The sequence below is a fragment of the Arvicola amphibius genome, chromosome 13 (assembly GCF_903992535.2).
Source record: "Arvicola amphibius chromosome 13, mArvAmp1.2, whole genome shotgun sequence".
NCBI lineage: Eukaryota > Metazoa > Chordata > Mammalia > Rodentia > Cricetidae > Arvicola > Arvicola amphibius.
In genome coordinates, this window is record NC_052059.1 from 64,862,792 (window position 1) to 64,887,868 (window position 25,077).

General features: G+C 45.3%; 1 protein-coding gene across 6 annotated transcripts in view; it reads right to left on the reverse strand.

The window, feature by feature from the left end:
* Nucleotides 1–2,923: 2,923 nt before the first annotated feature.
* Nucleotides 2,924–25,077, reverse strand: part of Fbxo34 (F-box protein 34) — a 63,150-nt gene continuing 40,996 nt past the window's right edge. For 3 of the 6 annotated variants that reach the window (XM_038310454.1, XM_038310456.1, XM_038310457.1), the window contains one exon: nucleotides 2,924–5,737. In XM_038310454.1, coding sequence (XP_038166382.1) covers nucleotides 3,598–5,727 — 2,130 coding nt within the window. In that variant the 5' untranslated portion in view covers nucleotides 5,728–5,737 and the 3' untranslated portion in view covers nucleotides 2,924–3,597. The other 3 variants (XM_038310458.1, XM_038310459.1, XM_038310460.1) reach the window with 3 other exon arrangements.

The window sequence follows — 25,077 nt, forward strand, 5'->3', positions numbered from 1 at the left end:
GCTAAGAGGCTGAAAGTCACATGACCAGCAAGTAGACAGCGCCTAAGGGAACCCCCAGTGCCTGCCCATAGCCACTGTAGTGTATAGCAAGCATCTGTCATTGGGTTGGCTCCTGTAAGAACTTCTCTAGACAAGCATGGTCCCCTGGGATCAGCTCCGTCCAGAGGCAAAGATCTTAAAATTCTCTTCAGGGAGTCAGTGCCGTCCAAACATGCCTGCACATGTCACACTGAGTTGGCACTAGGAAGCCAGGTCTGGTGTACATGCCTGTAATTCCAGGTACTCAGAAGGCTGGGGCAGAAAGATCATAACTGTGAGGATAGCCTGGGCCTATCTCGAAAAAAATGTGAAAAGGGTTGGTATTTTGGCTCAACTATAGAGAGCTTGCTGATCAAACACAGTTGAAAACATGAAGTGTGTACCATGAGGCAGTGAAGACAGAAGCTCAAGCTAGCTGTCCCATGGATCTACGGGACTCCACACAGTGATAGAGGATTGTGTTGGGGCACCTGAGAGGCACCAGAAAAGGAAATAGGACTGCGTTCTAGCAGATGCTGGAGTGGAGCTGTCGGTGCACAGGACAGACATCAACAAGTTTTGTTGAGAGGGTCTCACTGTGTAGCCAAGGATGGACTTGAAAGGTGGGAGAAGCACGAGCAGGCGAGGCTGGAGGAGCTGAAATTGCAGGTGTTCCTTGGCTGCTAGGGGAGGGGAGGGCCCTGGAATGTTTGTCACGGTCCTTTAGCGATACAGGGAGCACCACGTTCTCCTTGGGGCTTCAGAGACGAGCTTAACACTGGCGACTCTTCCAGAGCACTGTGGTTCGGTTCCCAGCACCTACAGGACAGATCTCAACTGCACTATAATTTTAGGGGAATGATGCCCTCTTTCAGCTTCCACAGGACTGCATGCATGCGGCACACATACATGCAGGCAAAAACATCTTCATGTAAAATCTTAAAACCAAAGTCAAAGAGTGGGCTATTTCTACATTCGACACTAGGGGGCCACACAGTCTTTCTCAAAAAGCAGCATTACATTCTGGCAGTAGGGACCAGCATGGGTGCTTTCTGATACAACCAGCAAAAGCTTCTATTCAGCACCGGGAACCCTGTCCTGCCACAGGTTAAATCAGGCCATCTATTTCTGAGGTAATGCCAAGTGGCATGGGGCCATCCTGTGCCCCGGCTCAGTCAGCCCAGCCCCACACAGGTGTCTAGCATGTGATAACCAGTCAGGAATGCTGACTCATGAAAACCCAGTTATTTGTCCTGTGCATCCATGGGGAGAACCATGGCCAGCAAGAGTTGAACACTGTTTTCGTCCTGTAGGTTTCTCCTTTAATCTCACATTAGGAGGGACTGGACAACACACTGGATACTGACTGCCAGTCTGCACAAACCAACAGCAGATGTCTTGAAGACGAGCTGTTCTCAGCCTGAGTCTACAGGCCAGCATAGCATGGCCCGTTTGTCAGGGATGGCCTCCCTGGCATGATGTCTGCAGTTTCAGCCTGCCCTCAACAGTTATGGTTAAGAATAAAAGAAAAATCCAAACCAGAGAGATGGTTCAGCAGTTAGGAGCCACAAACCCAAGTTTGGCTCCCAACATTCACATCCTAATTTGTAATCCCATGTGCAGAGGATCTGACACCTGGCTTACTCATGTATGTACACACACACTTTAAAATCAAAACTCAAAACAACTATATTCCAGTTTGGAAGCCACTTTGCTCAACATAAGTCAAGCCAGCTCTACCTAGCTGTCGTCCTGACCTCTGCTCCCTGGGAGTCCTGGCCAAGTTTGTATCCTCCTTAAAAGGGAACCACTGCTCTTTCCTTCCCTTCCCATTGCTCGCCCACATTTGTCATCTGTTCTCCCTGCCTACAACTACAATAACAAGGTGCGTGAGTGTGCACACACGCATGTGATTGTGTGTGGGCATGCGTGTCTGTGTGCTTGATTTCAGACCGACCCAGTTTTTGGATTATTTTTTTTTTACAGCCCCAACTTTTGGTGGTATCTCCCTATGAATAATTTTTTTAGGGTGTGCTTGAAATTTTTAACCCTGGGCCGGGCGGTGGTGGCACACGCCTTTAATCCCAGCACTCGGGAGGCAGAGGCAGGCGGATCTCTGTGAGTTCGAGACCAGCCTGGTCTACAAGAGCTAGCTCCAGGTCAGGCTCTAAAGCTGCAGAGAAACCCTGTCTCGAGAAACCAAAAAAAAAAAAAAAAAAAAAAAGAAATTTTTAACCCTGGGACACTTCAAGCTCAGCAATGCTTGCCTTGCCCTCAGAGTTCTGCGATTTCTGGCATAAGCCACCACAAATGGCTTCAAAACAAAACTTTAGAAGGTCCTTAACGGGGCTGGAGAGATTGCACCAGTTAGGAGCACTGGTTATTCTTCCAGAGGACCCGGATTTGATTCCTAGCAACTGCACAAGGGCTCAAAACCCATTCTAACTCCAGTTCTTGGGTCTGATGCCCTCTCTTGGCCTCATCAGGCACCTGGGAAGCATACATCAAAGTTTGTTTTTTAAATTACAACTCAATTCCTAAGAACCTTTAAAAAACCTCCCGTTCCAGAGCTGGAGAGATGACTTCGGCAGAAGTGGGTTGGGTTCGTGGGGGGCCTGCCACCTCTGTTCTCCACGGTGGAGGGCCTGCCATCTCTGTCCTCCACGGCGGAGGGCCTGTCACCTCTGTCCTCCAAGGGTGCTCACACTCAAAGCAAGCACAGACACATACAAAATAAATCTTTGGCCTGCAATGCCTCGGCAGTTAAAAGAACTTTGTTGCTCTTGCAGAGGACCCAGGTTTGGTTCCCAGCACAGTTTCAGAGGGTCCAACACCTCCCACATTCACACATAAAATCTAAAGAGATTATATTTTACCCCTCCCCCCAAATCTCTGTAAACTCAGGTCCCATTTAAAGTGTGCATTTTTATTGAAGTTTCAAGAAAAAAAATGAGACCAGACAAGAGGATGGACAATGTTTTGATCTGACTATTATATGACACTGTCTTATTCTGTGGTCAGCTGTCCATAATATACAATATTGGGTCTTAATCATGTCATTTATAGAGGGGCCAAAGCACTCATCTCCAGGTAAAGGCGCTCAGGTTTAATGTGCACTTCCACAGCCCCATGCAAACACAAGCACACGCACACTGTAAACAGCACAGGGCAGACCCCAGCCGCAGGCGTCATTCTCACAGCATCAAGCATACAAGGTAGAGGGGAAGGGTGCCCAGTTTTCGGTGTTAGGCAGAATTCTCAGAGGTCCGCTTTCTTCTCCACTCACGTCAAATACAGTCAGTACTGGAACAAGTCAGGACCCTTGTGCAGACTGCTTGGTGACCTCGGAATGTCCTTGGTGGAGGAAAACAGGCAGTTCTGCACAGCTGAAAGGGTTAATGTGAGGCACTACTATACAAAACCATGAAACGAATCTCATGTACGTTGGTAAATTCAGAGTTAAAAACTGCCTGAGCCACGGCAGTCTGATCTGAGCAGAGACTCTTAAAGGGCGAGGATGAGGTCACATGCCTCGGGGCTGACCCAGGTGTTTCATGGTCCCTGCCTCTCACGAGGACTTCAGCACTCCTCTTCCGTTTCGCTCCCTCTTGATTTCTTATGGATTGCCCGGTTAAAGCTGTGGCAGGCAGGTAACCAGTGATTGTCATGAAGGCCCAGCTTACAGCCAGGAAAGGCCTTCTGAGAGCGGTGGCAGCACATCCAGTATCCAGGTCCATAAGGCAGTGCCTGGCAGTAGGGTTTGGGGTGCCACCGGCACAGGGACACATCCCCTTTCACATACTTTTTCTTGCACTGTTTGCAAGGGTCTTCTCTATAGCGTGGGTCTCGAACCCACCGAGAATCCGCTGGCCTGATGTTGTAGTATTCGATGATGAACTTGAAATAGCGGCAGGTACATTTAAGAACTGCTAGACTCCTGGTAGGGAGTAGCCTGAAGATTTTCACCATGATGTGGTGAGGCAGGCATACCATGTACTGCTGTGGCTCCAGAAGCTGCTGGATTTTAAACCTGGTCTCCAGGAAGTCCTGAGACACCTGCTTCTTCCAACTGGATGCCTCTAGCACTGGTAATGTACTTTCCCCCTCAGAGGCTGCTGGGACAAATGGCTCCACAGAAACATCCTTCTCTTCACATACGCTGTTGCCCTCAGCAGCATCTTGAGGGTTATTGGCCTCTGAAGCCTCTTGTACTGTATGTTCTTTCAACTGGGAGCATTCTGGCTGGTCCAGTCCAGGTGACAGGAAAAACAGCATCCCTGGGAGAGGCTCTTCACGGGCGTCTAAAGCAGAAGGCTGGGCTGTCTCCACTGTGCACACGGTGATGCTGATGCACACGGTTTCCTTTCTCTGGGCAGGACTGGGCTTCGTGAGTGGTCCCAGGGCTCGGCTCATACAGCGGATGGCATCTGAGGGCACCTCAGCGGCTTGGAGGCAGGTGTGAGAAGAAAAGGACGGCTCATCAAGTGCATCGGTCATTTCTATGTCATGTCGACTGCAGTTTCTCACAGCTGTTTGCTGACCTGGTTCTAATTCTCTACTGTCCGTCTGGAAGCTCACAACTGCTGGCAATGAGGGACAGCCCTGAGACATACCATCCCAGGCCTGGTCACCCACAGAACAGTGGCCAGCTGTGGAGGGTCCTTCACCCACAGACACCAACTGCATGGGGTGAGCCTGGGTGTCAGGTGCGTCTGTGGTGCTTTTGTTATTCTTGTCACTGGCCTGAGCACCTTTAGTAAGCAGCACCCTGCCTACATTTCGACGGAAGCTGTTATTCCGTGACAGGGTCCCAGGTTCCCTCTGGCCCTGGTGCTTCAGGCACTCAGACTCCAGCCTGGCTACCATGTCAAGGACACGGACTGGCTCGCTCTGTGATCTGCCAGCCTCAGGATTTCCTCTTTCCGTGGGTTCTTCACAAGTTCCCGGAGCAGAGAAGGGCTCAGGTGCAGGAGGCAAACCTCGGGACTGGCCAGTAATCCTCACAATGGCAGGCGGATCTGTGCAGTTCCTTGCACAGCTAGCTAGCAGAGCACTGGCTCTCTGCTCGAGGAAGGCAACCATCTGGATCACCGACAGAGGCCTCCCACTGTAGACGCCATCCCCGCTGTCACCCACATAATGCACAGAGCAGTGCTCGATGCCACACGCAAATGGCTCAGGCTGGCAGCACTGGCTGTTGATTTCTCTCATCCTTTCTAACTGCACCTTGGCTTTCTTAAGATCTCCTGATTTTTTCCTTCTTTTAGTGGCTCTCCCATCGATATCCCAGGAGCTTTTTATTTTCATAGATCCTATCCTATTGCTATACTGGTGGGCTGCAAAGAATGCAATTTTCTCCTTTGTGTTTCCAGGTTTGACAATAGCCCAGCTCCCAGGCAGCCCCTCTTCTTCACTCTGGGGTACTGTTGCAGACGGCACATTCTTTTTGGCTTTCACATTCAAGCTGTTCTCCGCAGGACTCTTCCCACTCATACTGCACAGAACATTTGGAGAAAGGATCCCAAAAGGTTTTCTAGGTGTTGCTTTGACAGGGGAGGCTGAAGGAAAGACAGCTGGTTTCATGTAGTTAGCTTTGTCTTTCTCATCACTGACAGTGTTTTGGTGGCTCGCAGCTCTTCTCAGGGGGTCTTTGCTGACATCGAGAGGGTGCTCTCTTTTCTGGAGTTTCCAGTATGGCTTAAGGTGCATAACAGATGCCCTGGAACAAGAGAGAACAGAACTGACTTAGTGTAGCTTCTAGCAAGAGAAATTTGCTTTTCAATTTCTAAAGTCTTTACCAAAAGCTGCATTTCAGTTTGTTGGGGCTACTAGCTACTAGTTAATTTAAATAAGCTGAATTTACTGAAACTGCTTTCTTATCACACCTTGGCACAGAGGTAGGAAGGACAAAAGAACTTCTCCGATCTCCTAGTTTGTTCATTTTGTCTTGTTTTTAGGAGATAGGGTTTCACGTAGGCCACCCTAGTCTATAAATTTCTCATCCTCCAGCCTCCATAATCCCAAGATTACACTTGACACTGGGGATTGAGCCCAAGACTTTGTAGATGCTAAGCAAGTACTCTATCAGCTGAGTGACAAACCCCAGCCCACCCCCTCTTATTTCCCATAACTAGTGTCTCATTACATAGCCCATGCTGGTTCCAAACTTGTGATCCTCCTGCCTTAGCTTCCCTCAATGCTGGGAAAACCAGCATGCATACTATGCCCAATCCTAGTAGATTGCTTTTTTTGTTGAATTTTGTTTGTTTGAGATCATGGCTCAGTATGTAATCCCGGGTGTCCTGAAACTCATAGATCTGCCTGCTTCCCAGAGTGCTAGGACTAAAGGTTTGTGTAGTGAGAGCTGCGGGCAGGCCTGCTTTTCATCCCGCCCGGCTCTCGGCCGCCTGGCCAACCTAAGGGCTGGCCTATTAAATGGGTCAAGGCAGTTTCTTTATTAACAAATGAAATCAACACAAACAGAAGACTCTCCCACATCAGGTGTGCCACTACTCCCAGCCCCTAGCATATTTTTAATCATGATCTTTCTAGGTCATCACAACCATCATTTCATCGGCTGCATGTAAAAATAACTATCATTTCTTTAACCATTTCCACAGTGTAGGCTATTCTGCTGTCTACAACTTTTTACTTGTCTGTGCTGTGCTATATTCTAGTCTAGGCTTCCTAAAAAAAATCTAGTCATATGAACTATCCATCTTTATCGGCCCTTTGGCCAAATGTCAAATCTAAATGTTAAAACTCCTGTAGCTATATCTTAAATAAAGCATAGAGCCCATATTCCTTACTAATTCTAAAAAAAAAGGTTGAACTAGTTCAGACAAACAAAACAAAAGTCATGGTGTCTTTTTTTTTCTTTCTTTCCTGGCCAGAGGGTAAGGATGAAGGCATTTCAAAAGTGAGACAAAGATAATTCCTGGACACTGGCCTGTGCCCTGGTCTCTGCGCACCCGGGCAAGGCGCCCCCTCTGTGAGTCTGAGGAGAGGTGTGAGCTGAAGGGTGAAATACTAGACAGTCCAGTGGCACACGCCCTAGCCCTTGCCACACAGACTCCCCGGGGCTGAAGAAAGTGTTTTCTAGAAATGTGTGGTCTTCTGGAAAAATCCTACCAACCAAAATAAGGATCTGCAGTCACAGGTTTGTGGGAGCAAGGCTACACTTGGGGAGATCCACTCTAGTGGAGATTATCGCTTAAGACACACATCCTGGGGGCAACAAAGTACAGCCCTCTGCATGGTTTTCCAAGCCTTTACCCACCGTCAGCTGTCAGCACTGCCCGTCAAGTGTGCACGCTGTTCTTTACCTTCCATTCCCACTCCCGTGGTTCTCTAGCCCAGCAGTCAGCTGCCTCCTAACTATGGAAATGTAAACTCTCAATTTTGGCATATAAAGTTACTTTAAAGTTTTTTTTACATTTATATATATTTATTTCATTTATCTTGTTTACTTACTTATTGGTTTTTCAAGACACGGTTTCTGTGTCACAACCCTAGCTGTCCTGGAACTAGCTCTTGTAGATCAGGCTGGCCTCGAACTCGCAGAGATCTACCTGCCTCTGCCTTCCGAGTGCTGGGATTAAAGGCGTGCGCCACCACCACTCAGCTACATTTATTTCTATATAAGCACAAGTGAATGCCATATAGCACATATGAAGAACTCAGAGGACAAATGGCAGAAGTTGGTTCTTCACCACGTGAACTCCAGGGATCAGATTCAGGAATCCAGGTTTGGTGGCAAGCACCTCTCCACATGGAGCCATCTCTATCCTGCGGTGGATGTTAACTAGGGCCTTCTGATTGCTCTCTGACAGCTCACAGTCTAAGCATCTGTAGAAAGCTTTCCTTTTCTGCACCACAGCATTTCAATAGCTTTCTGTCATGTGCTTTAATTTGGTCTTCCCAAAAGGACGACACAGAATTCTTCAAGAACAAGATGATATATAAATAAATAACAGTCATATTGAGTGCTCTCTCTTTGTGCTAACTACGTGCTGGGTTTTCATATTTTCCTGTAAGTAAACTGAAAGCAATGCCAAGTTGGGTGTGTGTGTGGGGGGGGGGGTAATAAATGATAATGATTTTATTACAGAATACCTGTGAATACATTTGCACTTTAGCAATGTGTGTGCTGTTTTGCACTGCACAATGTTTGCTTTGCCTCCCTGTATCCTCGCAGTATTTTCGGTGCTGGGTGCTGTGCTGCCTAGTTTCATGTCAACTTGACACAAGCTAAAAGGAGAGCACCTCAACTGAGAAAATGCCTGCAGAATGCTGTGTGTAGCGAGTCTCTAGGGCATCTTATTTATGATCGATGGGAAAAGGCACAGTCCATTGTGAGCGGGCCATCCCTGGGCTGGTGGTCCTGGGTTCTCTAACAAAGCAGGCTGGGCAAGCCATGGGGGAGCAAGCCAGTAAGCAGCACCCTTCCATGGCCCCTGCATCAGCTCTTGCCTTCAGGATCCTACCCTGCTTTTTAAAAAAATATTTATTTATTTATTTATTAAGTATACAATATTCTGTCTACATATATGCCTGCAGGCTAGAAGAGGGCACCAGATCTCATTACAGATGGCTGTGAGCCACCATGTGGTTGCTGGGAATTGAACTCAGGACCTTCGGAAGAGCAGGCAATGCTCTTAACCTCTGAGCCATTTCGCCAGCCCCTACCCTGCTTGAGTTCCTGTCCCGACTTCCTTCACTGTGGAACAGTGATATGGAAGTATAAGCCAAATAAATCCTTTCTTCCCCAACTTGATTTTGGTCATGGTGTTTCATCATAGCAATAGAAACCCTAACTAGGAAAGGCACTATTACTGACAGACATTTGTGAAGAAATTAGTATAATTAGGGGAGGCATTTGTTTATACAAAACCTGTAAAGTCCACTCTACTGACAATAACTGAATCAACAGTTTTAGCAAGATAAAAACTGGAGGTATCCCAAAGAAGGGAGTGAGGGAGTAAAGGTATCCATAATCCAACTGACTGCTGGGAAGGAGGGCTAGGAGGCACCATATTTGGGTGTTGCCACTGGCTGAAGACTGGCTGAAGACTTTCCCCCTTCCGCTGGTGAACCTAACAGTTCTGAGGGAAAAAAAAAACAAAACCCCGAGGCTCTGGTAAGACTCAGACGACAAGCATCTGAGTTTTGGTTGATATTGGTGGGGAATTAGGATATGATGCAGAGTACCAGGGCATCTGTTACAAAAACCCCAAATTAAAAACAGATGGTATCACATTGCCCACTCTCATCCCACTCTAGAGACAAGCACTGTGGAAAGTTCCAGCCAGGTTTCTATGGCTGCCAGTCTCCTCATCTCTTAGTCAGAACCTGGTCCATGCTGGGCGCTATCTGTGCTGGGTAAACACTCAATCACTGAGCTACATCCCCAGTTCTCAAAATTCTATTTTCAAAGTTTGCTCTAAGTAGATAGGCCTGGCTGCACGTGCCTACAATGCCAGTACCATACACAGGTACAGAGACAGGAGGATGAGGACAGACGGCGTGAGGGCACTGTCAGTTGTGAGCACCCTCAGCTACACAGTGATTAAGACCAGCCTGAGTGAGCTACATGACCTTGTTTTAAATGAAGTCTGATATAATTAAGTGATGTGGGATTCCCCTCTGAATGCTGTGAATACCATTGGTTAATAAAGGGACTGTCCTGGGCCTGCGCAGGGCAGAAGAGGTTAGTGGGGAAAACAAATTGAATGCCGGGAGAAAGAAGGCAAAGTAAGGAGACATCATATAGCCGCTGCTGGGAACAAATGAGCCTGAGCAGGAACTTTGCCAGTAAGCCCCAACCACATGACAAAACACAGATTACTAGAAATGGGTTAAATTAAGATGTAAGAGCTAGCCAATAAGAAGTCAGAGCTAATAGGCCAAGCAGTGATTTAATTAATAGTTTTTTGTGTGGTTATTTCTAGTCTGGGCAGCCTGGAATGAACAAGTGGGCACCTACAACTATCAAGTCCTCCTCTCGTGATTAAATAAAATTCAAACCTATTCAGCACATACATATCAGCTTCTTTGGCCCAGATTCTGTTTTAAATCTTACACAGAAGTTGGAAGGGACTTTGGTGGCTGTGCCACATCCAACAGAAGGTGTTGTGGGCCTTTGACTTCAGGCTGGGGAGCTAAAGGGAGTAAGGCAGAGTTGTGTGACAGGAAGCCGAGGAAACAGTCTGTGTGAAGCATCTGTCCTAAGCTGGATAAACAAAGATGAACTTCCTTGTCTTTCTCCTTGAAACAAAGCTAAGTGATGGGCTTCTTATTAACCAAGCCTTTAGCCTCAGCTGCTCAGATTCCTTAACAGTACCCCCAGGCTTTGCTTTCCTTCCTAGCTCCTGACGTCAGAGCTCAGTTCATTCTGTTTACAGAACATGATTCCTTTTAGGTGATGTCTAGATGACCATTTCTAGCTCTAATTAGTTCCCACACACGGATGATTCTCCACCTCATCATTTCCTGTGGCATACTCTCCTAATGAGAGCCTGCTGTTGTATGGTAGACCTCTCTCACCTGGATGGGTCAAAACCCAACACCACTATATGACCACAGCCTCAAGTACCCACACTAGCAAGCCAGAAGCAGTCACTTGGATTCCTTCTCCCTGGTCCTACACCAATCACTAGAACACACCCTCCCTCCTGGGCATCCTGGCACCGTGCTAGGTTTAGCACCAGTTTCTCTCTGCTGCACTGTCTGCAGAGGGCGAGAGTCCATCCCAGCCGACTGTCCTGCCCAGAGAGATGAACGCTAATCACACCACTGATCAACTTTAATGCAGGAGGCATAGAACACAACAGCTTCAGAACTCATTCGCAGCGGTGTCTCCTCCTATCTCCTTCTCTCTGCTAGCATGACTGACCACTCGCACCCGTACGACACAGTCACTGCTACAGAAGACAGAAAACTCAACCATCACAAGAGAAGGTGGTAGGGTACACAGGGTGGTATGGGTGCTGGCTGTGCAAGTCCATGAGGGAAGAGAGGAGGGTGGACATTTTAGAAGTAAGGCTACCAGCATTACACTCGAGGGGAAACAAGTCTCAGAGGCCCTTACTTTCTAAGCTGCAGCCTTGAAATATACAAAGTCCTAAGAAGCTCCAAAATAGATGTTCTGGGGAAATGCAGGTCGAAGGGTCTGGGCTAAGAGTCCAACAGAAGAGAGATGGTATGTGCACAAGCAAGAGGCTAAGTTCATTACAATTGGAGGGTGCAGGAGAGGCATCAAAGGTCCTCAAATTTATGGCTTCGGCAACTGCATGAAGAATGGTTCCTCTGGGGATGGCAACAAGCTGGCTGGCCAGATCTGCAGGAGGGAAGGCGAGGTAAGTTCAGTTTCTCAGAAATGTGCGGCTTGAGTGTCTGTAACTCAGAAGATAAGAGGTCAGGGGAAAGGAGGAAGACAGTTGCCACTGAAGTATTGTAATAAGAGACTGAAACACGTTGTCTCAACGGAAGTCTCCCAAAATTCTGCATGATAAAAAACTTTTATAATAGGAAAGTGCATGTATTACTTTTGCAATAGAAAACTGTGTATCAATGGCAGCACTGCCTACAAACAGCCACTGAGGCAGAGGGAGAAGGGAAGAATCTGATGGACACATGCATGCTCGCACCCCCACCAAGACTTCATCTCAAAAAACCAAAAACTAAACTAAAATGGGACTAGTCACTGACTGAAGCGACACACATGCAGTGTTGAAGAGAGAATGTGTAGGAGTAAGAGGCAGAGTGGTCAGGAGAAGGGCGAGGGGGGTGTCAGCTGGTGGAGCCCTCGGCAACCCACTGTGAGGAACTGCTAGGGGCAACGCAGAGTTCTGATGAGGCAGCTATGGGGGCTTAGCTGTGGGGAGAACATGCCTATCACATGGACTCTGCGGGGCTGTGGGGAGAGCATGCCTATCACATGCACTCTGCGGAGCTGTGGGGAGAACATGCCTATCACATGCACTCTGCGGGGCTGTGGGGAGAACACGCCTATCACATGCACTCTGAGGGGCTGTGGGGAGAACACGCCTATCACATGGACTCTGCGGGGCTGTGGGGAGAACACGCCTATCACATGGACTCTGCGGGGCTGTGGGAAGATCACGCCTATCACACAGACTCTGCGGGGCTATGGGGAGATTAACAATCAAGTTACTCAGACTTGGACAACTTCACCAAGTGATGGCCAAAATCTGGTTTTCCAAAGCTCCAGTGTCCTGGTTAGATGCTATCTAATTCCAGCTCATAGAAGCTTGAGAATTGAGGTGGGAGAGATGCTCAGTGTTTATGTGGCTGCTTTTACAGAGGGTTTATTTCCAGTACCCACACGGTGGCTCACAGTCATTTGTAACCAGTTCCAGGGACCCAGTTCCCAATGCCATCTCCTGACCTCTGTGGGCAGCACGTTACTCCTATGGTACTGTACACATAGCAGACATGGAGGCAAACATAAAAATAAATCTTAAGAAAAAAGTGGGAAACTCATATGAAGATAGTATAAAACCACAAGTTTAAGCCACAAAAGATTAAATTTATGTGTTAAAAAATGTGTATGGGGTGAGGTGTGGTAGATTAATTACACTTGTAATCCTAGCATTCAGGAAGGTGAAGATGGCTGTGAATTAAAGGTCAGCTGGCCATAGTAAGTGCCATGCCAGCCTGGGTGATGATTAACACTTATCTCACCCCCACCTCCAGCCAAAAGTTGGGTATGAGCACCAAGCCATCAAAAAGTCAAAGTAAGGTTTTCGTATGTACAGTGCTGGAAATCAAATCCAGAGCCTTGCACAGGTAGGCAAGCAAAGCGACTAGCTTCATCCCTAGCTCTTGGTCTTTTTTTTTTTTTTTTTTTTTTTGATTTTTTGAGACAGGGTTTCTCTGTAGCTTTGGAGCCTGTCCTGGAACTAGCTCTTGTAGACCAGGGTGGTCTCGAACTCACAGAGATCCGCCTGCCTCTACCTCCCGAGTGCTGGGATTAAAGGCGTGCGCCACCACCGCCCGGCTAGCTCTTGGTCTTTTGAGGTAGGGTCTGTGTGTAGTCCAGAGTTTACCTGTCTCAGCCTGTTGCTTGCTAGGATTACAGGTATTTACTGCCAAATAATAACTCTAGGTGGAGCGGTAAACTTGATCGGTAAGGAATTAAAAGACAATGTGATGAGAATAAAAAAAGGACTAAGAAGTTTTTAAAGTTTCTGTCTCAAATGTTCAAAAAAAAAATTAGTAGGCTTGGCAATGCTGGCAGATGCCTTTAACCGCAGTACTCCGGAGGCAGAGGCAGGAGGATTTCTGAGTCCGAGGTCAGCCTGATCTATAGAAACCCTGTCTCAAAAATGAAACACACAAAAAGACTTCTAGAAAACAAGTACTGGCAGATTCTGTGCGGAGTAGGGGTGATGATTTCTAGTTAACCTTGACTGTCAACTTGATGGTACTCAGAACCACCACAGAAAGCAATCTGTGGGCAGGTCCGCGAGGAGCTCTTAATTACATTAGCTGCAGTAGAAGGTCTACTTCATTGTGAGGTCCCAGCTCTGCCTTCACTGCTGCCTGCTTCTCAGCAGTGAATGCGATGTAAGCAGCAGCCCCCGCCCATCCCCACCGGGAACTGGGAGTCAAAACCAGTCCTCTCTCCTGCAGTTGCTTTGGTCAGGCACTCTGTCATTAAAACAAGAACAATAATGCAGGCATGACTTCTGGAGACCCATAGCTATGTCATGATAAAAATAAGATTATATTAAGGATAAAACTGCAAACTCAGAGCTGGAAAGATGGCTCAGTGATTTAGAGCGTCTGGAAACTTTGCAAAGGATGGGAGCTGGATTCTTTAATTCCAATTCCAGAGGGTCCACTAATGACCTCTCCTGGCCTCTAAAGCTATCAGGCATGAATGTGGTAGCACACATACATATATACAGGCAAACATTTGTACACATAGAGTTAAAAAAAAAGTCTTAAAAACATGGTACCTCTTAAATTACTTTCCTCTCTTAAAAAAAAAAAAAAGGCAAGCCAAAGTGGTAGCTCATACCACTTAGGAGGTTGAGGCAAGAGAATCAAGAACTGAGAGGCTGGCCTGGACTACATAGTAACACAAAACAAAACAAAAACAAATTTAAAACTCTTCTCACAGGTGCCTGCTAGGCGTGCTAGCACACACCTGTAGCCCCAGTTACTCAGGAGGATGAGGTAAGACTATGTTAGCTCTGGAGTTAAGGGCCAGCCTGCACACTACATCAAGGCCTCAAATAAAATAAGGAAGTAACAACAAAATGTCTAGGCCCATCTACAGTACAAATAAAATTATACAGGATTCTGAGGGCATTTATCAAAAGAGCTTTTATCTCTGAAGTGAAGTGTTCGTTCCACTGAACGACAGAAGAGCGAAGCGCCGAAACAGGCATCATCAGAGCAGAAGTCGGCACAAGACTCTCCACTGTGGCTAACTGGAAAAGGTGCCAAGGCCAGGAGGGTGTGAATTCAGACAGAGGCACATCTCTAAGCACTGACAGGATGCATCCAACTCCCACAGAACACTAAAAAAAAATCCTGTGTGTGGGAAAATAGCTTCTTAAAATGAGCTCCAGAAGGCGGGCTGAGGCTTTGTTCAGCTCTTCTATGTGGTTCAGCTTAAGAGAACAATGTTGTCAGGCTGGTCGTGAACCCAGGGCTCAGTGCCTTCCTACCACCCATGCAGCCAGGGCTGCAGACACCTAGCCTTGCTCATTCACACATGGCTTTAAAGGAACACTCACCAAAGCATTTATGGCTGAATTTGTCCTGGGGAGGGGAATCTCTCATTATCTCTTAATTGATGGTAAAAACCAACCACCCAACCAACCACAACAGGGAGAATGGCCTTTGGAAACACGTGGTTCTAAAGAGCCTGATGGTCACAGACAGCTTCCACCTTAGAATTGGCAATGGCACTGAAGACGGCCGTGCCCACTTGACCCAAGGTTAATTGTTACATGACTTTTACACCATAAATAAGATCAAACAAAACTAGCTTTCATAAAATAAGTAATTTATGGCAAACTCCATGGGACAATGAAGTAGCCAAGCACAGGAGTTAACACTAAATTAGCCTTTGACCCCCCAAAGCCTCATTTGAAGTCATTCTCTCCTCCTCTAAGGCCCTCTTTTTATATTTAGTCACACCCTGAGATACTGGGGGTGAGGGCTGCAGCAGACAAAGGGGGGTATATCTCCCAACACTGAAGTATATAAAAGCTCCCCAAGTTTAATATGCCTTGGAATCACACAAAAGAAAAATGACAAATGGATCACATAACTTTAATCCCCAAATGGGAGAGGTGCAGAGGCAGGTATATCTCTGTGAGTTTGAGGCCAGCCTAGTCTAGTGATAGGAAGAGACAGGGAAGAGAGAGGAGAGAAAGGGGAGAGAGGAGAAAAAGAGGGATGGAAGAAAAAAACCGAACAGGAAAGCTAACTGATAGAAAGCCTGTGTAATCTAAGATGACTCAAGGCCTCACTGGTGAGACTACAATGGAAAACTTCTAACTTTCTGAAAAATACATATGGAAAGGAAAAATGTTACATTCATGTCAATTAAAATCTCTTTTATATCAAGTACAGTGACAATATATACCTTTTTTTCCAGTCAGTAAATCCGGATCAAAGAAAATGAACCACTCCTGAAGAAATGGCACGTGTCGTCAGGTCTGTCACTGTTTCAAGACAGTTACAAACCAGTCCGCTCAAGTTCAACAGGGTCCACAGACTTAGGTCAGGGGGCACTAACTTATAGATCGCTTGTTTATCGAAATGAAAAACCTCCTTTAGGCCAGGGCTGTGACTCACTGCTGGCACAGTGCTTGTCTAGCATGCTGGGAGCCCTGGGTGTGACTCCTAGCACTGCAGACCCTGGTACTGGGACGTGAAGGCAGAGTCAGACGTTCAAGACAGTCTTCAGCTACATAGCAAGTCTGAGGCAAGCTTGGACTCCGTGAGACTCTCTTAAAAAAATAAATACAAAACTAAAGGCCTCTAAAAAGATGAGCAAGTCCGACAACTTAAGCCTGACCCCAGCAACCCACTGTGGAAGAGACTCAGTTGTTCTACTGTGTACACATGCACAATGCACATGTGCACACACACATACGCACACAAACAAGGAAAATTTTTTTAATCGAACAAAATGCTAGAAACTTAGATCGCCTTGAAAATGACGATGGAGAAACATGTCCACACTTAGCTATTCTCCAAGGCACCAGAAGACGCATAATCAATTCTGTAATGGATTTTAACTATTATGAGGTAAGAGGAAAAAAAGAATCAGTCTTTTGACAAATCTAAACTAGGGGTGGAGAGACATCTCTGTTGGTAAAGTGTGTGCCTTATAAGCCCATATAAAAACCTGGGCAGAGTGACATGCACTTGTAACCCAACACTGAGGCTGGAGACAGTGGACTGCTGGGTTCGCTGCCAATCAGCCTAGCCTACTTGGAAAAACAAGGTGAGCATTCCTCAGGAGCAGCACCTGTAATTCCTCAGTCCTCTACACACACACACACACACACACACACACACACACACACACGTAAGTCTCACAGGCATGTGCGTGTGTGCACATATACATATTGCAGTTGGGCATAAGTCACTAACAGGTTACCATTTCACCATGTCAGACTCACAGCACAAGGTACTACACTCCGACACTCTAAAAGCTGGCTGTACTTCTACACAGCAGATGTTCTGCCTGTCCTTTAAAGGGTCTGGCTCCAGGAGTGTTTAGACAGCCCTACAAAGGAGAGGTGGAGGTGCAGGGTCACATTCCGCCTGTGCAACTGTGCATGCCAGCTTCGTGGGGCAGGGGCTATGTGACTAGTTTAATACTACTGCCACAAAGCCTCACTCCAACACTGAATCTGAATAATGTATTTTATATGAGGAAGCCTTAATACAGAAAAGGGATGTTACTGTGATAACCATCTGTACTGTCCAGGCTCAGTCAAATCTCTCTGACTTTGTACTAGACCCAAGGCATTAGAACAGCACAGCAAAGCACAGAAAAACTGGCTTCTAGTCACTAGGAATATTTGTTACACTATTTTCTAAAATTACTTTAAAACTTAAAATGCTGGTAAGCTGCTGAGAAACTTAAATTCTGCACTGGCAAAACAAAACAAGTAAACAAACCTTAAAACAATGCCTTCAATAAGCAGTGCCAAAGCCACCTGGACTAGTATTTTACTACAGACATATTTTAGCCTCCAATTTTGAATCAAGCCCAGAAATACTTTAGAAAATAAGTGTGTGAATTCATTTTAAAAACTTACATATAGCTGGGGATATACATCTCAATAACAGAGCACTCGGCTAGCATTTTAAGGCCCTGGGCTCACCCCAACCCCCAGCACTACAGAAAAAGCAAGCAGGTAAGGCCTTAAAACGGCCACATATAGTAACAAGTACAGAAGTCCATGTTAACTTGCGCACAAACTGAACCCTACCAGGCTGAGAGATGAGTGTTATTAGGCAGTCTAAGGCAGCACCCTAATAAACTATAGGGAATCTCAAGTTGGACTGTTGCCCGCTCCCCAGTGTCACAGAGGACACTAACTCTGCAGACCACACTCAAAGCCAGCTGCGTCTGTGATGAGAGTAAGACTTCTCGAGGGTGGCGGTTAAAGAAGAGAAGGAACACAGAAGAAATATGCCACTCTGCAGCTTTTCCTATATTAAGGACTTGAAATGGTAAGTCACTGCTAACAATACAAAACTGAAACACAGAAAGACATTAAAGGGACTCCTGGTGAGAGAGAAAAACACTTTCAAAAACAAAACCTACCAACTGCAATCGGGTCAGTCCTGGAAAACCAGCCACCAATGTACAGGAAAACACGGAGAACAGGAATTAGGAATGAGGTTAGCCACCTGAGGGAAATACAGAACAGCAAAATCCAGACCAGGCGAAGTTTTACAACAGTTTTTTTTTTTTTTTTTTTTTTTTTTTTTTTTTTTAAATCTTGATTCTTCGGATAGCTTCCAAACTCAAAATAGGAAAAAGGTAAGGGAGGATATATTTAATAAGAGTTCCTTTTGATAAGAGAATTAATGAACACACACTGTTAGCACTTGGGAAGCAAAAACAGGATCAGGAGTTCAAGCCACCCTGGGCTATGTGCAGTAATAAACTGCTTAAGCTTCATTGTATAGAGTTTACTTTTCTATTTCTGTGGAGTTGAATCTTTCTATTTTACTGTTTAGGAAGAGACATAAATACACAGAAGCAGGGAATGCCCTGGATAAATGAGCCCTCGAGTGTTGACTGTGTGTGCACAGTGGGGAGCTACAGGCTAACTGACTTGGACAGAGGGTCGGCGGGTGGGGCAGCTGGGCATCCTGAGTCCCGCAGCTGCCATACTCCTTCCTGGTTCAGACAATGGGCACCAACATAAGTTCTTGCTTCATTCCACACCCATTACTGAAAACTGAACAGGAAGTAAACCAGGAAGCAACTTGAAAAGAAAGAAAGAGAGACACTAGGAATCTGGGTAATAAAGAGCTCATGTACAGCGACTGACAAGGAATGGTCAACAGCGACCAGTCTCTCTCTCTCCTTTCCTTTACAGGAAGTTCTAGATGCACTGATTTGGGAAAAGGTCTCACTACTCTAGCCCAGACTGGCTTGAATGTGAGAGCTTCTAAGAGCTGGTATTACAGGCACGAACGTCCATAGCTGGTTCAACCAATTCACTCCTTAAAAACATGATTTTCTTTCTTTTTTAAGTTATGTACATGGATGCATTGGGAGAGAGGTATGTGTCTCTCAGCACTTGTGTGGTCAGATAACAATCTGCAGGAGTGCATTCTCTCCTTTACCATGTGGGACCTGTGCCTCAAATTCAGGTCTTCATGCATGGTAGCAAAAACTCTTATGCATCTTGTTGACCTTAGACAGGTATGACTCTCATTCCCCAGTCTGCATACTATAAACAGCCTACATAGTACCTGAATCTATCTTCTTTAAGTACTATTAACTTGTACCAACTTTAATGTAAGATATATGTAAAAATTTAATTTTGCCATTTAAATTTGCTATTTTAAACATCTTTCTATAACAAGAATCAGGAGACTGCCCACATTTACTCATGTGGGGAAAAAAAAGAAAAGACATTATTATGTAAATGTCAATCAATTAGTCATTTTTATTGAGCACTGACCACTTAGCTAGATACAATTAATATTCTCATTTCACAAATGTTTAATTTATCAATTAAAATGTATAGCTCTTGGGAGTTAGAAAGATGGCTCAGCACTTAAGAACACTGCTGCTCTTCCAAAGGACGCAGTTTTGATTTCCCAATACCACATGGTAGCTTGCTACTGTCTGTAATTCTAGCCCTAGCGGGATCCTACACCTTCTTTTGGACTCCTCCAATGGGACATGCATGGGGTGCAGACATATAATGCAGGCAGAACACTCATTCAAATACATTTAAAATAGTAAAATTTATGGCTCTTGTTTGCTTTTTTGAGACAGGGTTATTATTATTACTATGTAGCCTAGGCTGGTCTTGAACCCATAATCTTCCTGTTTCAGTCTCCCAACTGCTGGGACTATAGTCATTAACTGCCTCTCCTGGCTAGGTCATTTTATTTTTTAATCCACAGTGTCAGGGTGTGTGAGAGACAGGTAGAGTGCGCATTTGTGTCTGCAGAGCTAAGGATCAAACGCTTAAGATATAGTCCTAGTACACTTTATAGCATTTAAAACAAAATCATGCATGTTTATACGAACCCATATGGAACAACCAACAGTCATAAATGTCAAATGAGTCATATAATGAGCTGTACAAAAGTTCCTATCAGTAAGCACAAGGCATTTGATTTTCCCTTAACCCTACTTCTCCACTCTCTAAAAGGAGATTTAATCACAGGTCAAAGTTCTCAGCGGGGTCTGGTGGCACAGACTTGCAGTCCCAGTGTGGTGGTCTGAGTAAGAATGACCTCCATAAGCTCTTATGAGTGGGTGGCTCAGTGGTTAAGAGCTTTTGTTGTTGTAAAGGTCTTGGGTTCAATTCCCAGCACCCATGTCCTTGGGAATCAGGCACACATGTGGTGTACAGTTGTACATGCGGGCAAAACACTTGTGAGAGATTAGCAGGGGTGGCCTTGTTGGAGGAGGTGTGTCACTGGACAGGGTGGGGAAGCTTTAAGATTTCAAAAGCCCATGCCAGGCCCAGTCTCACTTGATCTCTGCTTGCAACCTGTGGAGCACAGGTGAGCTCTCAGCCACTTCTCTAGCACCTTGTCTAACTCTGAAGCTGGAAGCATGTTGAAGGCTTCTTTTTAAAAGTTGCCTTGGTCATGGTGTCTCCTCAAAGAGAACAGGAACTACAACACCTAGCTGCCGGGAAGAACGGACAACATAGCTAGGGTAGGAAGATTTCAAGTTCAAGGCTTAGCTGGTAATTTAGCAAGCCAAACGTGGTGGCTTAGGTTAGGGACAGAGGCAAGAACACCTGTGGTTTCTAGGCCATTTGCATAAGGGTTTTTGTTTTTCCTCTGTGTAATAGCTCTGGCTATCCTGGAACTAGCTCAGTAGACCAGGCTGGCCTCAAACTCACAGAGATCCACCTGCCTCTGCCTCCCAAGTGCTGGAGCTAAAGGTGTGCACCAACACTGCTTGGTGCATAAGCGCTTTTAGTTTCTGCAGTAATGCCGTTAAAGAAAATCACAGGGTCAGATCAGGCCATCACTAAGGTGAAATACAGAGAACTAAAGCAGGTTGCCTCTAATTAGAAGTCCTTATGTTTATCCAGAATCTTGTCACAGCCAATTTTTTTTGTTTGTTTGTTGTTTAAATTTTAAGACAAGAGTCTTAACTATGTAGTCCAGATGGACTGGAGCTTGCTATAGAGCAGTCTGGTCTTGGAGCCCTAAGCAGGACAGCATGCCCAACTCGTCAGAGTCCTGCAGAGGTCTATAATGGAAAGACGGGCTACTGCTGTTACCACCCTTCCTTGCACTTTTTTATTGTTAAAAGTCTATGTAGATATGCCTTTAGACAGCTGTGTTTGGCATAGTGAGAAATCATGGGAAGACCTTACAGCATTTCTAGTTAAAACTTGGTGTCTTTATACTTTAATAAACAGGATTTGGGGCTTTTGAAAGCGAAAGTTGCTGAATACCTGCATAACTATCTAGACTGTTCTATCCCAGACGCTATTAGCAATATGAAAGTTGCTTTTGTGTACTTAATTCGGCAGTATTAAAAAGTAAATAAATGAGCCGGGCAGTGGTGGCGCACACCTTTAATCCCAGCACTCGGGAGGCAGAGGCAGGTGGATCTCTGTGAGTCTGAGGCCAGCCTGGTCTACAAGAGCTAGTTCCAGGACAGCTAGGGCTATGACACAGAAACCCTGTCTCAAAAAACCAAAATCCAAAATAAAAAAATTAAAATTAAAATTAAAAAAGCCAAACTATTATCAGCACACTTTCTGATAAATAGGCTCCTAAACACCTGAACTAGAGAAGAAGAGAATACCAAGAAGCATAAAAATACTTAGAGGTTTATGTTATAAAATTTAATTAAGCTGTGTTCTATCATCATGTCCTGGTTACTTCTGTATAATAAGTTTATATTCATTTTAAAAACATATTATTAACCTCAACAGAAAAGCCCAGTTTCCCTGGTTCAGAATTCTTAGAAAGAATGCACAGATCGCATCTAGAACTCTTTAGTATTTCTGTCACTCACAAAGGAGGCTGACAGCAAAGATCAAGCTTCGCCGCTGGCCAAAGTAGAGGATACTGTTATGGTCGGAACGTGAAAATCAACCCAGGCTCCTGTGTTTGAACAGTTGGCCCCAGATGGTGGCACTGTTTTGGGAGGTTGAGAACCTTTTGGACATGGGAACTAGTTTCAAAATGTAAGGCCACGGGGCTGGTGAGCTGGCTCAGTGGTTAAGAGCTTTTGTTGTTGTAAAGGTCCTGGGTTCAATTCCTAGCACCCACGTCCTTGGGCATCAGGTACACATGTGGGGCACAGTTGTACATGCGGGCAAAACACTCATACACAGAAAGTAATACAAAATAAATCTTTAAAAAATGTGGGGACATGAAGGCAGGATGCCCAGGTATAGAGCAAAGCTCTTCCTGGTCTCTTTCCAGGGCCCAGCAGAAGTGAGCAAGGTAAGCTGTGTCTCTCAGGTGTTTGCTACAGGAAGGAGAAGGAGCACAGAAGACACGTGGAGGAGGAAAAGCCAGGGGACAGAAGAAAACGGAAATGGCATAAAGGAAATGACAAATTTTCTTCTTCCAAAGTTTCTGCTTACAAATCCCTTCCATACTGTCCATTTATAGATAATAAGCAACCAAAGTCACAGCTAACAAAGTGCTGGGATTTAGGATACACAGTTTCAATCTTTTCCTTTCTAACACAAGACAGGATGCTACTTCCTTGCATTGCTTGGTAGTCAACAGCAGGCTGCTGGGAAATAAGAAAGCAGCTCAGATTCAACCCAGCCTTCTTCCCTAAACTTGGCAGTTTAGTAAGAAATGATATTTAGTAAGGAATGCTTTAAACCTATGGTTTTCATGACATCTCATTTGGTTTTTTCTATTGCTGAATTTTTTTAATTTTTTTAATTTTTTAATTTTAATTTTTGTTTTTTGAGACAGGGCTTCTGTAGCTTTGGAACCTGTCCTGGAAGTAGCTCTTGTAGACCAGGCTGGCCTTGAACTCACAGAGATCCGCCAGCCTCTGCCTCCGGAGTGCTGGGATTAAAGGTGTATGCTACCACCCAGCTTGCTGAATCACTTCTATCTGAGGCCCACTCTGCCAGCTGATCCTCTTCTCCATTTTCTCAGAGGTCCTGATTTTAGCACATCAGTGTCAGCCCTCCACATCTGTACTCCTGCAACTGTGTGCAGAAAAGGAGCTAAGTGCCCAGAAAATGACACCAGCTCAAGGTCCCTGTGCTTAAAAACCAGGGAGCGTGACCTTCAGTTGAGGAACTGCTCCCATCAGGATTGGCGTGTGGGCACATCTGAGGAGAGATTTTGTGATGAAGGGAGAGGAGGACCCACCGGAGGCAGTACCATCTTTGGACAGTTGCGGTGTGGAAAGCAAGCCAGCAGTAAGCAGTTCTACAGTCTCTACTTCAGTTCTTGCTTCCACGTTCTTGACCTGCTATCCCTCAGTGATAAGGCTGTGATATGGAAGTATACACCAAATAAACCCTTTCCTCCCCAATCCCAAAAGCCACAGACAGCCACTGCATACAGATCAACATTCCTGATAACACTGATACAAAATGTGACACTTTCTTTTAAATAAAAAGCATATTTAAAAAAAGTAAAAAATATAAATAATGAGTTATACTAAATCCCCATTATGAAAACATTTAGCAGTATGGTTTACTTCAGGAACTAATACACTTATATCTCTCAGTTCTAGACAGCTTATATAAGATAATCTGAAAAAAATTCTATCTAAGAAAGCTTACAGTGATTAACAAATAAGACTGTCTGGAAGCAAACGTGAAGCTAACTTGCAGTGCCTGGGCTGTCAAGGGGAACTTATGCAGACCTAGTTTACACTCGAGTAGACTTTCTAAAACCCACAAGCCTGTAATCTGAGCATTCAGGAAAAGGCTCAGGAGTTTAAGGTCATCTTCAACTAACCGCAAGTTCAAAGTCAGTCTTGGTCACACAAAGATGCTGTATAGAAAGAAAGGAGAAAAGAAAAAAAAGAAATAAGGAAGAAAGTCAGCTCTTACAGTGAAAGTAACATTTATTTTTGCCTTCAAACAGAATTTCAGTTAAGAAAAATATTAAACACCCTAAGATATCCAAGTATCACTTTTTTAGCTTTTGAATTCACTAGCAAAGCATTTGAACCCCTGAAGACAGACAACCGCAATGTACTAAACCCTGACTTCGTGACGGTGAGATGAAGCTGAGCAGTGTGCATGTGAGGACTCCAGCAGCAGTGGACACAGGGGACAGTGGAGAGAAGAGCTGACAGGCTATCCTATACTGCCTGACCTAGCCAGGCGCGACGGAAGAGACATGCCTGAGCTCGGAGCCTTGTGAAGAACCATCACGAGTGTGAGGCTAGCCTATCCAAGACAGAGACAAGACAGACAGGTGCACACACACACACACAAGGGAGGAGAGGAGGGGAGGAGAAGGGGGGAAGTAGGAAAAGAGAGGGAGGGGCGGGGTGCGCAAGCATGCACGAGTGTGCCCCCCAAATGATAAGATGGAATTCTAGGGCAAAAACTGTGGGATCTGTACTTAGACTGTAAGCATCAACCTCAGTCTCAAACCACTATTAGTCAACTTGATAGCAAAAGAGTATTTTGCTTGTTTGTTATAAAAGCAAACATAAGAGAACAGAACATAAACTAGAAAACTGCATACATGAAAGGGCATAATTTAATAAATTTAATAATGTTCTTTTAGATGGAATTCATTACTCAAATTTATATCCTATGACTTTAGATCAGGTATCATCCAGTGCAGAAGATGAGAACAGTGTAGGAAAAGCTATTAACAGATATAAACCAGAAGGTCCACTGGATGAGGATTTGCTTACTATTGTGTTAGCCTCTGAAAGTCTGAAAGGATGCTTAGAACCTAGGCAGGTGCTCAGGAGCCGGGGTGACTGCAAGGACCATGGCTTTGGTAGCTTTGGTAAGCTTCCGAACTGGGATTTGAGGAAGAGAAACAGTTTTACTTGAAGGATCTGATTAGAGGCTGGAATTGTTTTACACTTGCTAAATGAGATGGGGAAAACCTTCTAATTTGGAGGTGAACTTAAGAAGTACGCAGTACATAAAGAGTAAAGGCTATGGACAAAAAGGGCAGTGAGCACACACACAGTGCGAGAGGAAGGGCAGTGAGCATGCACACACAGTGCAAGAGGAAGGCTTCACAAGCTACTCTGCAGACAACCAGCTCACAAAATAAGAGCTGTTTTTTTTAGCTGCTGTTTTTTAACATAAAATCCTTGAGGACAATATGAGCACTCAGGTAATGACAAACAAGTAGGAGGATAAGATCAGG